The sequence below is a fragment of the Sapajus apella genome, unplaced genomic scaffold (assembly GCF_009761245.1).
Source record: "Sapajus apella isolate SASKATOON/1434 unplaced genomic scaffold, GSC_monkey_1.0 scaffold104, whole genome shotgun sequence".
Lineage (NCBI taxonomy): Eukaryota > Metazoa > Chordata > Mammalia > Primates > Cebidae > Sapajus > Sapajus apella.
The window spans coordinates 607,914-621,868 of NW_022437044.1; the positions used below are offsets into that span (position 1 = coordinate 607,914).

General features: G+C 36.5%; 1 protein-coding gene across 6 annotated transcripts in view; it reads right to left on the reverse strand.

Annotated features, from left to right (window-relative positions):
• Positions 1 to 9,890: 9,890 nt before the first annotated feature.
• CHM (CHM Rab escort protein) overlaps positions 9,891 to 13,955 on the reverse strand; it is a 182,384-nt gene continuing 178,319 nt past the window's right edge. For 5 of the 6 annotated variants that reach the window (XM_032258708.1, XM_032258704.1, XM_032258705.1 and 2 more), the window contains one exon: positions 9,891 to 10,201. In XM_032258708.1, the coding sequence (XP_032114599.1) occupies positions 10,010 to 10,201 (192 nt within the window). In that variant the 3' untranslated portion in view covers positions 9,891 to 10,009. The remainder of the gene's footprint in view (positions 10,202 to 13,955) is intronic. The other variant, XM_032258710.1, reaches the window with a different exon arrangement.

Below are 13,955 nucleotides of genomic sequence, written 5' to 3' on the forward strand. Positions count from 1 at the left end.
AATGAATGTGGAAATTGAGGAAAAGTGATTAATTGTAATTTACCATGTGTGGAAGCAAGATGAATAGATCTTTTGATTCTACTGGACCAACTACTTTGATTGTTGAAAAATCTCCAGATTTCAATTGGTTTATTCATTTGTTCCATTGGTAGCATGAGTTAGACAAAAATAACGGGCATGATCTCCACTCAGCCCTTCAAGATAGGAAAAGAAAAATTAGCCAGGTGTGGTGGCGTATGTCTGCATTCCAAGCTACTCAGGAGGCTGAAGTGGGAGGATTGCTTGGGCCTAAGATTTCAAGGCTGCAGTACGCTATGATTGCACCACCGCACTCCGGCCTCAGTGACACGATGAGACCCTATCTCTAAAAAACTATAAATAAATTTAAAAACACAATATATCTACTGCCCCATCACTGACAACAGCTAGGAACATTTAGTAACAGTGAAACTATATTTATGCTCTTCCAGCTTTACTGAGATATAACTGACAAATAAAATTGTACATATTTATGGTGTACAAAATGTTTTGATACATGTATATATTGTGAAATGATATAATATACAGCATGGTGACTACAGTTAATACTTTATTGTATATTTGAAATTTGCAAAGAAAGTAGAACTTAAGTGTTCTCACCACAAACATATAAAGATAACTGTGAAGAAATGAATATGCTAATTAGCTTGATTGTCATAATCATTTCGCAATGTATACATATATCATTTCATAATAAATTATATTTTTAATATAGGACAAAGTTAAATTTTTGACATGCATAATTGGGGCATATATTGGATAGTATATATTTTCGGCTGTTTCTGAAAAAAAAAAAAAAAAAAAGAAAAAAAAAAAAATTCAACAGATTCTCATAGAATAGTGTCACAAGTCCAAATGTGAGGCATCAGACAGGTTTCACGTGTGGAAATTGGTATCAGCCGCCACGTTGCAACTTCTAAACACTGACTAGATAGAACCATTTTAGAGGTTAAAATGCATTAAGAATTTTATCACTGATTCATGATAATAAAGCAATCTAAATTGTAAGAATATAAATTCCCTCTATTCCATGGTACTCAATAATGCCATTTTTGGTTTCAAATTTTTAACTAAAGAGAGATAGAGACAGGGGAAGAGAGAGAGAGAGGGGCCTGACTCTGTAAACATGCTCATTCTTCCAGACCTTGCCCTATGCCACTGTTGCTCAGCTAGATTACCTCTTTCGCTTTCATTCTCTGACCTGGGAAGACACCAATCAAACTGTAAAACTAAAAAAAAATTATGTAGAATTAGAAGTTTTCTTTTTATTCACCCCTTACCAATACTAATATAAACAGTTGATTTTTAGAGCCCGTGGTTTCAACACATTATATAAAGCAAAGCACATAGGACTCAATTGAATCCTAAAGGACCTCTTTTTCAGAAATGGTGGAGGGTAGTTATGTTGTAAAGGAAGAAACAATGTACAGGTAGGTTATTATTATTAACCAGTAGGCTTTTATCTGTCATTTAAAAAATTTACTATGAAAAATTTTAAACACAATAAAAAATATATAATAGAAACAACTCCCCATATATCATAATGTATTTAACCACTGTTAACATTTTGTTATACCTGTTTCATTTTTAAAATATCTAACAGATGTCTTTTAAAAATTAAAATTCTCATTCAACACTATTAATATGAATTCCCCAGTATCAACTGACATCCAGTAAATGTTCAGTTCCCTCTGATTGTCTCAAAATGGTCTGAATTTTTTTTTTTGTCTTTTTTTTTTTTTTTTTTCAAAGAGGTCATTTGTTCAAAACCAGCTCCACACGAGGTCAGCACATTGCAGTTGTCTGATGTCTCCTCCTTTAGTCTGTAACAGTGCTTCCTCCATTTTTTTTTCCTGTGCCAGTTGTTGATAAAATTGGATCATTTGTCCTGTAGAATTTTACACATTGTATCTTCATGGAGTCATTTAGCATGCTTTCCTGTCCCCCTCATGCCTATAAGCTGGTAGTTAGATCTAAAGGCTTGATTAGATTTAGGTTCATTTTATTTTGGCAAGAATTCTTCTGAGATAATGCTGTATACTTCCTACTTCAACACACCAGGAGACTTATAATGTCTGCCTTTCTACCTGTAGTAATTTTAAGATTGATCAGTAGGTTTGAGTGATGCCTTTCAACTAGAAGTTTTAGCAATCATTGATAATCATTGCCTAGGTACATTATTATACCGTATTGAGTTTACAAAACAGTTATTTTTCTAATTCTATTATTCCTCATGCAGTCATTAATTGTGATTCTTCTACAAGAAGTTTCCTTCAAACAACTACTTGGATATCCTGGAATACAGTCTTTACAGGACATATATGATAATTGCTTCCATTTACTTATTAGTTTCTAGAACGAAGAGTGCCTTAGCATTCTTCATGGCTGGTCCGTGAGGTTCATTTGCTTTTTGGAGTATCACTGTTCATTCTTGATGTTAAAATGGTCTTATCTATGGCCAGTGGGAGTCCCTTCACATTAGTTATGTTCTTTTGACATGATACCAGTAGGCTTTGCCAATTTTGTAGCTAGAAAATATACAATTTTTAGAATGAGGTAAATGCATCTTGAGTTTAGGCTGATTTTGGGGGGGGCATAATTGAAATCCAAACATTGTACATATTTAATCTGTAAAATTTGATCTGAACATGGGTATACATTGATCTGATTCAAATTAGAGCACACGGTTTTTACTTATCTTTCTGTTTATATTAACATTTTCTTGTTCTAAATGTTAATAATCCCATCAACATTATCTATCCCAATAAATATTAGCACTATCAACTCCATTCAATAAAGTTTAAGATTTCTTTGTATTCTCTCCATCTCTTACAATATATACTTAAATACTGTGCGTGTATTACTCTGTTTTTTCACTGCAATGAAGAAATGCCTGAGACTGGGAAATTTATAAAGAAAACAGGTTTTATTGTTTCACAGTTCTGCAGACTGTACAGGAAACTTGATGCTGGAATTTGCTTGCTTCTGGAGAGGCCTCAGGAAACTTACAATCATGGAGGAAGGCAAAGGGGAATGTCACATGGTGAAAGCAGAGGCAAAAGAGAAAAGGAGGAGGTGCCACACACTTTTAACCAACCAGGTCTCGTGAGAACTCACTCTCTACGGCAAAGAGAGTACAAAGAGGATTGTACTAAACTATTCATGAGAAATATGCCCTTACGATCGAATCGCTTCCCACCAGGCCCCATCTCCAACACTAGAGATTACAATTCAACATGAGATTTGGTTGGGGACATATATCCAAGCCATACCAATGCTTTAAAGTCACTTAATTCTACATATAGTTATGCCAACAACTCAATACACAGTTATTAATGGTTTCAGATTTTACAGATTGTTTTGGTTTCAAAGTCAAAACTATAAAACAAGGTATGAAGAGGTCTAGCTTCCATTCTTCCTCCCTGCCTCCTCTCTTTCACAATAGGTAACTATTTAAATATGTGTTTTGGAATGCCCCTACCTTTCTTACACAAAATGCGGATATATACTCACGTTTGTGTATAGACTTCTTTTGTCACTTAAAAGTATATTCTGGTGATCACAGAAGCAGTAGTTTCCTAATTCGATCTTACAAATGCATAGTACTCCACTGTAAGAGATGAATCATAGTTTATGTAACTAGTCACCCATTGATTATTACCTTTCATATCTGAACTGCACTTTATAAAACATCAATGTAACCCAAAGTCTGAAGTCCCTATTTTTGGAGGTCCCACATACCACCTAAGAAGATGGTGATGGATTATTAAACAGATTCAAATTTTAAAAAAAACAATACATGAATACTTGCTAGTTATAAAAACTGTAAAACTAAAAAAAAAAAATTATGTAGAATTAGAAGTTTTCTTTTTATTCACCCCTTACCAATACTAATCTCTTCCCAACATAACCAGTTACCACTTTAGTATGTAACTTCCTAAAAACTTCCTATGATAGGCATATATATGTAATAAACACAGGGTTTTGATCTTTACATATATATACTTACCATTCTGTGACTTGGTTTTTAAACAGGTTGGAGATATATTACATACAGGTGCACCTCGCTTTTTACAGCTGCATAGTATTCTATACTATTAAATGCATGTATTAACAAATTAAGCCAGTCTCCATTTAATGAACAAATAGGTTATTTCCAAAATTAAATAAAACCACAAAGCTATGGTGTGGAACCTTGTATTCTGTGTACTTGTATAAAACATATAACCTAGGTTTTTAGAAATCAAAGTGTTTGGCCAAAGACTATCTGCATTAAAGTTTGAAAAGGTTTTGATTTGCATTTCTGATGCCCAAAGGAAAATAAATCATTGTACAAAAAAGACACATATACTCATATATTCATCAATGTGCTATTCACAATAGTAAAGACCTGGTATCAATCCAGGTGCCCATCAATGGTAGATTGGATAAAGAAAATGTGGTATTTACACACCATGAAATGCTATGCAGCCATAAAACAACGAGATCATGGCCTTTGCGGCAATGTGGATGGAGATCGAGGCCATAATCCTAAACAAACTACACAGGAACAGAAAACCAAAATACAGCATGTTCTCACTTGTAAGTGGGAGCTAAACACTGAGCACATGTAGACATAAACATGGTAATAATAGAAAATGCAGACTACTAGAGGAGGGAGGGAAGGAGAGCGGGAAGGGAGGGAGGGAGACATCTGTTGTAAAACTACTTATTGTGTACTGTGTTTTCTGGGTGATGGGATTCATATCCCAAACCTCAGCATAATGTAGTATTTCCATGTAATACTCTTTCACATGTACTGCCTGAATCTAAAAGTGGCAACTAAAAATTTTGTAAATATTAAAAATGTCATTTTAATAATTTGCAAAAAAAAGTTTTAACAGGTTCTGCCAGATTGCCCTTTGAATAGGCTGTAACCTGTTGATGTACTTTCTTACCCACAATGCAATGAGTGTCTTTTCCCCTATATCCTTACCACTCTTGGCTAACAGTATTTGGGATTCTGCCAATTTGAAAAGTAAAATCCATCTCCTGGGTTTGTGTGTATTTCCTTGATCGTTGTAAGACTGGATCTTATTATATAGCTTTAAAATGTTAATTTCCAAAAATTTAAGATAGTATTGGCATATTAAAATACAATTTTAACACAACTTTGGGCAAAATTATTTTACTTTTAAAAATAAGAGAAAAAATGCTATGTTAATAGTATATACAGAACAGTAGTTTCTAACATATTTTAGAAATGGAAACAGAAAATTAAGTGCTAGTATTTCATCTTTTCAAGCTTTACAGAAAATACTCTGCTGAGTTCGTACATCATGTTATTTTTTTCCCCACACATAAAAATCCTGAATAAGACAATTCACTGAGGCTTCTAGATCAGCTACAGTGCCCACCACTAAACAATGTTTCTTTTAGGGGTCAACTGTTTCCTTGGCAGGAGAAAGATTTACACATGCAAGTCCTATTAACATTAATAGGAGTTATCAGCATAAATCCCCCTACAATGATAGACAAAAAGATCCTACAGTTTACCAGGATCCAAGTTCTAATGATTACCTGTCATACTGTTCTCGGAGTCATCAACACCAGAATGAGCAGGCACGGCAACTTGTACCACAAGGGTATTTCATTGCAGCCCCAAAGCTAAATTGTGCATCAATGGAAAAAAAAAGTGGCCTTCAAAATGTGAGCTGGGATTCTAAGTGTTAAACCACTTAAAACAGCATTTTTTAAAAGCCATCGTTAAAGAGAATTCAAACATTTGGAACCATTTTTTCAAGTGTGAATGAGTTTCAAGGTGCTTGAAGGATAATACAGCTACTTATTTAAAAATTCAATTAATCTTATCGTTCTTAAAATTGATTAATTAATAATCTCATAGATAAACTGCCAGTTTTGAGAGTCCTGTTCTCTTTTTAATGTCTACTTACTGAGAAAATTTAGAAACCACTTGAAATTGACAGAAAATGTCAGTCTGCTTTAATTATTTGACTCAATAGCAAATCATGGTTTAATGAATAATTTCTGCATAAAAAGAACATCAGGAGTCTCTTATCTATTGCAAATGAGTTGTTGGGGCCTCAAACACCTCAAAGAAAAACATTCAGGTTCTCATTTGCCAAACAGATATGAAAAACATTTCAGATTCTCATCATGTAAGTGAGATGTGAAAACAGTCTGCAGGCAATCAATGTATTATAAATTCACAGCTCATGCTGCACAGACTCCATGGCACTGATTCCAAACAGAAAAAGCTCTCATCCACCTTTGTTTGATATTGGCATTAATGTTGGCATCTAGAACAGTTTGCAAAGTAACTCATGGCCCTATATTATTTCATTGCCTTTCTCACAAACTTAACACAGTTGGCAGATGTCTAAAAACAAAACCAAATATACAGCTTGACAATTAACTATTTACTTAATAGATTAATATTAAAACATAAATCTGGTTCAAGTCAATCTTCAAATTCTTGGCAGATATAAAAGATGTAAGCACTACAAAATATGATACCATGCCTGAAAAGGATTGAAAAGTCTTTATTTCCTTATGAAAACTTATTGTTACAGTGCATAGTTTATGAATATTAATATATTCATGCTTTTTGAAATACAATAAAATTAGCTGAGTAAAAGACAAATTATTCAATGTCAATAGCAGTAAATAACTTATTTGCAAGAAAATTATTACAATTCCTACTGTAAAGAATCATCAACCACTATTTAGCAATTAAATTTCAACAGAATTTTTTTTGGAACTCTTTAGGACTTTAGACAAAGGCTACCAAGGCTGCCAATCCAGGTAACTATGGCAGTGACAGAAGTCAATCATTAATACTGCCATTAATTTAGACAAAGGGCTGACAATCCCACAAACTAGTTCTAGAAATTACCATCAATATGGCCATTTTAGTATGGACAAATAAATGTTATGGGAGATAGGGAAATTGTTACTCCATTTTCCTGTAGAAAAATATATAAATTGACCTTTTATATATACACATGTATGTATACACATACAGTATATGTTTTTCTGGGCAGGTACACCAACTAGCAAAAAATACAATAGCCACATAGGATAAGGTATTGGTTCTCATACTGATCACTAAACTGAACGGTATTATCATTTTTGGTTAATAAGAGGCATGCATAAACATTTTAAATACATGAATCAAAATTCTTTGATAACATTTTTGAAAACGTAAATTAGCTACTGAAAATTTTCCACTATCTAAAACATATTAATTTTATTAATATGACTTCAAGCTTAAGGTTTTATAACAAAACCAAAAGATTTTTCTTTTTGACTTGAAACTCTAAGAACAAATATTTATTTGCAGTAATTAGGATAACTAAAAAGAAAGCTCTAATAATTTCTATTACATTTTGAGGCAACAGGAAGTATCTAAGGTTCTCAAAGTGTTTTAGCAGTTGTAGTTGTATAATACATGAATCATGTTCAGCAACTTTTAAACATTTCAGTAATATTTAATAAATGACCTGAAAAAGAAATGCTGATGCTGGCTATTGAATGAAACAGGGTACAATAATGGACCACAAACAATCTCCTTCATTGTTCTACATATAGGCAGCTGCAGTAAGGCCAGCAGAATTTTTCTGGTTATTCTAGGCCTATCCTGATTGTCTGTTTACATGAATGTGCATGCTGCATTCAAGAGGCCTTAACTCTAAGACCATAACAGTGCAATATCTTTATTGGCACAATTTACTGCAATTGTATTCAGACTCAATTGTCTCACCTAGTGGAACCTTTTATAACGTATTGCTGATATCCAGAGGCAAGGCCAATACCCAGTACATTAATAGGTATGTATTAGACATTGAGTGCATATGCCCCAGCTGGGTTTCAGGAAACATGATTTGATATAAGAAAAGTCTGAATCCCTGTGACAAAGTAGGTTATTATGTGATCCTACTGTCCTGATTTATGTGACATTATAAAAGGGGAAGCGAAGGAAAGGGGACTAAAGAGACGGGGAGGAGCTGTACACCGGGAGGTAGGAACAGGAGCAGCCTGAGAGGCCAGTAAGTTTAGTTCTTCCATTATTCTGGCTTCAACTATATCTGCAGGGGGTAGAAAGGAGAGGCATGAGCTACGTTCCTTGGTTCTTTCATTTCCCATGAATCTGTGACATGCTACAGCTAGCTTCCTTTAAGAACGTTTCTGAAACCTGGTGAGGTCAGGGACCAGCTGCAGTTGAAGTATGTAAGAACTATGTGCTTTACAATGGAGCCATGGCTTACTGATAGACAATATGGGCTGTATCTTGCGGAAAAAAAAAAAAATAGAGTTCATTTATTTATTTACAGGCAATTATAAGAGTAAACTATTACTCAGATAAAGTAGACCATCAGAGCTTGGCCATCTGAAAAAACTCAAATATAGGCAACGTCACTGTAGCTAGGTTTGCTGCCTATGTACAGACGTACAGACCTACCTTTTTTTTTTTTTTTTTTTTTTTTTTTTTGAGACAGAGTCTAGCTCTGTTGCCCAGGCTGGAGTACAGTGGCACAATCTCGGCTTACTGCAACCTCTGCCTCCCAAATAGCTGGGATTACAGGTGCCTGCCATCACATCCAGCTAAAATTTTATATTTTTAGTAGAGGCAGGGTTTTGCCATGTTGGCCAGGCTGGTCTCAAACTCCTGACCTCAAGTGATCTAACCACCTTAGCTTCCCAAAGTGCTGGGATTACTGGCAGCCCTAACATTTTTACGTAGCATGTATATTAGGGCTTACCAACTGTCATACTCAATTTGAAGTCCTTGGTGGTTGCAGGTTTACCTACCAGAAAAGAAATAGGAACAATTTATAGAGTGTTTTCCTTAGTCACATTTCAAAACCACAATTCTACTTGCTACTATTTTTACTCATCTGTAAGACTATAAACTACTAATTTAAAAAAGAAATTTTCATTTAGAAAGCTTAATGCAATAAAAATGCTGTGATCTATTTTGTTTGAAGCTGACAGCAAGCAATTATTTCCTGTGTGAGACTTCTGATAATCATCAAGTCAGTGGGAAAATTCTAAAACAATTTTCTTCCAGTGATGCCATACTAAAGATGGCACTGCATTTGTCTTCGTAACCATTGTCATACAGTAGGCACAGTACTACTATATATGGAGAAACATAGGCTAAGAAGTTAAAGTAATTTACCAAATATCATCAGTAGGACAGCCAGGATTAAATTAGGTCTGCAGACAATTAGCCTAGTACTGTAGTTACCTGACAGACAGAACATCCAAATACCAATGAGTCTATCCATGCCTTTCCTTCCATTCTTTCATTTATTATTGACCCTTCCCAATATGTAAATAATTTACAAATATCACTGATACTAAAAAAAACACTACTGACTTGTTCATAAAAATGTGTAAACACCTTAATATTAGCATTTTCAATGCTTCTCAACATAGAAAGCAAAGCAAAACAAAACAAACCCACATTCCAAATACAGGCTTCTATCTAGATCATGATACTTTAGTTTTTCTATATATGTTTTTATCCTTATGTTATAATGCTGTTATTAATAAAGAAACTATAATTCAAATAATCAAAGAAAATACGTGAGCTGGTTCTGAAAATGTGGCTTTCCATCAAAGACCCAAAGTGGTAAACAAAATTGTCCTAAAACCACTTAATTATTAACAATGCATAGGATCACTTTATATCCATAGTTACATTCCTGAGAATCAAATGATTTATAATTTTCATCTGCTAGTTACTCAAGTTTGGTATTTAAAATGAGCAAGTCAATGTGCTTTATAAGTGTTGTGTGTTCTTGGAATGTCCTCTATAAGGAAAATCCCCTTTCGGATTTCTATTACCTATTTTGCCTTATAATTGCTGCTGCTTTCTAACATTTTTCAAACAGTCCTTCTATCAAGCAGGCTCTGAGACCAGTAGAAATTTCCCAAGTGGGGTATTCAGTTTAGCGTGTATCCATTATTCAGAGGGCTCCTCTAGGTTTCCAAGGTTTGTGCTTTCCTTGAGAGTCTCTGAGTTAGCCTCTGGTATGGCACTGGATTCTGAAGCCTCTGGCTGTAAACTGTCTCCATCAAGGACAATGTCTTCAGGATTTGGTGGAGGGGGACAGAAATCTTCATTGGGGCAGATTTCCTGGAAAAGTGTTTCAGCCTGGCCAACAAAGAAAAGATAAAATCATTTTTGGAAATCAGTTTAAAATGTGTGTGCATTTCTGGCACTAACTAAAAAATTAAGTGTTATCCTTTAAAATTCCCTTAAGCAAGTTATAGTACTTTATCAGTATACGTAAACTTCTGTAAGTTTGTTTTCAGAATTCTATGACTTCTCCCTTTAATTCTATACATGTATTCAGGTCCACTCTTCAAGGATGGCAGTACCCCATCAGGTTCATTATTATCAAGTGTTCAGACTGTTGAGAACTGAAACACATTCATTCTATGTATCAATAGAAATACAATTTCCTTAATATTATTTTGTATGATTTATTATAGAGCCTTGATATGGTTTGATTCTGAGTCCCCATCCAAATCCCATCTCAAATTGTTATCCCCATGTGTTAGGGAGTGATTGAATTAAGGGGGCAGCTGTTCCCATGCTGTTCTTGTGATAGTGAGTTCTCACGAGATCTGATGGTTTAAAGTATTTAGCAGTTCCCCTTCTCTCTCTCTCCTGCCCCCATCTAAGACATGCCTTGCTTCCCCTTCACCTTCCACCATGATTGTAACTTCCCTGAGGCTTCCCCAGCCATGTGGAATTGTGAGTCAATTAAACTTTTTTTTGTTTAGAAATTACCTACTCTCAGATAGTATCTTTATGCAGTCTAAGAGGCACTAATAGAATTGGTACAAGGAATGGGGTACTGCTATAAAGATAACCCGAAAATGTAGAAGTGACTTTGGAATTGGGTAACGGGCAGAGGTTAGAACAGTTTGGAGGGCTCAGAAGAAGACATAAATGTGGGAAAATTTGGAACTTTCTAGAGATTTGCTGAATGGTTTTGACCAAAATGCCGATAGTGATATAGACAATGATATCCAGGCTGAGGTGGATTCAGAGGTGGAGACGAGGAACTTACTGGGAACTGGAGCAAAGGTGACTCTTGCTATGCTTTAGCAAAAAGACTAGCGGCATTTTGTCCCTGACCTAGAGATCTGTGGAACTTTGAACCTGAGAGAGATAATTTAGGGTATGTGGCAGAAGAAATTTCTAAGCAGCAAAGCATTCAAGAGGTGACCTGGCTGATTCTGAAAGCACTCAGTCACGTGTGTTCACAAAGCGATGGTTTGATATAGGAACTTATGTTTAGAAGGGAAGCAGAGCATAAAGGTTTGGAAAATTTGCAGCCTGACCCATGTGGGAGAAAAGAAAAACCCATTTTCTAGGGAGGAATTCAAGCTGGCTACAGAAATTTGCATAAGAAATGATGAGCCAAATGTCAATAGCCAAGACAATGTGGAAAAGGTCTCCAGGGCATATCAGAGATCTTCCCTAGAAGGGAAAAATGGTTTTTTAGGCTGGGTGGGCTGAACTGCTCTGTGTAGCCCTAGAACATGGTGTCTTACATCCCAGCTGCTCCAGCTCCAGCCATGGCTAAAAGGAATAAAGGTACACCTTGTACTGTTGCTTCAGAGGGTGCAAGCCCCAAGTCTTGCCAGCTTCCATGTGATGTTGGGCCTGAGGGTGCACAAAAGACAAGAATTGAGGTTTGGGAGCCTCTGTGTGGATTTCAGAGGATGTTTGCCAATGCCTAGATGACCAGGCAGAAGTCTGCTGCAGGGGTACAGCCCTCACGGAGAACCTGTGCTAGGGCAGTGCTCAAGGGAAACGTGGGCTTGGAGCCCCCATAAAGAGTAACCAACAGGGAACTGTTTAATGGAGCTAAGAAAGGACCATTGTCCTCTAGACCCTAGGATAGTAGATCCACCGACAGCTTGCACCACACGCCTGGAAAAGTCACAGGCACTCAATGCCAGCCTGAGAAAGCAGGCACAGTGCCTATGCCCTGCAGAGCTACAGGATTGGAACTGCCCAAGAGCATGGAACCCTAGTCCTTGTATCAGCATGGCCTGGATGTGACGACATGGAGTCAAAGGAGATTTTGGAGCTTTAAGATTTAATGACTGCCCAGCCGGATTTGGGACTTACATGGAGCCTATGGCCACTTTGTTTTGTCCAATTTCTCCCACTGGGAATGGAAACATGTACTCAATGCCTATACCCCAGTGTACCTTGGAAGTAATTAACTTGCTTTTGATTTTACAGGTTCATAGGCAGAAGGGACTTGCCTTGTCTCAGATGAGACTTTGGATGTGGACTTTTGAGTTAATGCTGGAATGAGTTAAGATTTTGGTGGACTGTTGGGAAGCCTTGACTGGTTTTGAAATGTGAAAAGAACATGAGATTTGCGAATGGCCAGGGGCAGAATGAAATGGTTTGGCTGTGTCCCCACCCAAATCTCATCTGAAATTGTAATTCACAAGTATTAGGGAGGGACCTGGTAGGAGGTGATTGGATTATGGAGGCAGTTTTCCCCATGCTGTTCTTGTGACAGTGACTTCTCAAAAGTTCTGATGGTTTAAAAGTGTTTGGCCATTCCCTCTTCACTTTCTCTCTCCTGCTGCCATTTAAGACACATCTTCCTTCCCCTTTGCCTTCCACTGTAATTTTACATTTCCTGAGGCCTCCCCAGCCATGAGGAACTGTCAGTCAATTAAACCTCTTTTGTTTACAAATTACATAGTCTTAGGTAGTATCTTTATAGCAGTATGAGAACAGACTAATACAAGCCTATATGTAATAGTGGTATAGTCTCATTTAGCATATAATAATTTTTAACAAGTCACTGTTCAAACGAAGAAAATTCCTCACTGTTTGCTCAACTATTTGCTTTCTGATATAGTTCCCATTCCCTGGACTTTAAGGACTATAGCACTTGTTTAATCTCATGGATTTTGAAAAGACAGCCTCAGTAAAAATGCTGGCTCTACTATTTAGCAGCTATGTGATTTGGGGAATGTTTACTCAATTTCTGAGCTTTGGCTTCCATATCTATAAAATGTCAGAGAGTAAGCCAGCATATATGGTAGCTATTTTCATTATTACTAATAATAACATAAGTAAAAATGTCAAGATTTAAGTTGAACTTATTAGTATGATAGTGAGGGAATGTATTCTCTCCCCGGGTCCACAAGGGGGCGTAGTTTCAAGGGCAAGAACTTCTCAGTGCCTTCCCTCCCCCACCTCTTCATCCGGGAATTAGAGGTCTTAGTTTTCCCACACGTGGGAAAGAATCAAAGATCAATCACTCCAGGGGAAGTTTAAAGGAACTCCTTTCATAGGTCAAAGGGCTTGAATAGGGTGGGAATTCCTCCCAGGTTAAAAGTCCCTGTCCCCACATCTGGCCGGACTCCATGTCTGGATCCCCTTCGACGACCTTCGTGGAAGCTTTCCTCTCTTATCTTTTTCTTTCTCCTTTTTCTCTTTCTCTGCCTAAATACATCACTTTCTGCAACAACTCTTTGGGATCCGATATTTACTTGTGAGTGCACTACGCCCGGTATGGTCCCCTCTCCCATTCTTGGTTGAGTGAGAGACCAATAGCCTGGAAGAACAGCCCACCAGGGAGCAAGCTAAGCCTCCCCTGGGTCCCGGAACCTGGCAACAATAGGATAACAGAATAAAAAGCTTCAAGGGTATGTTTTTGGACACGTCAATTACCACAGACAATTTTTTTAAGTCTTTAAATACTTAATTGGCAAAAACTATATATTCAAGGTGTCCAAGGTCATTTGATATACAGGGTGTAATGATTACCACAATCAAGTTAAGACGTCCATCACCACCAATAGTTACCACTGTGTGTGTGTGTGTGTGTGTGTGTGTGTGTGTGTGTGTGTGTGTGTGT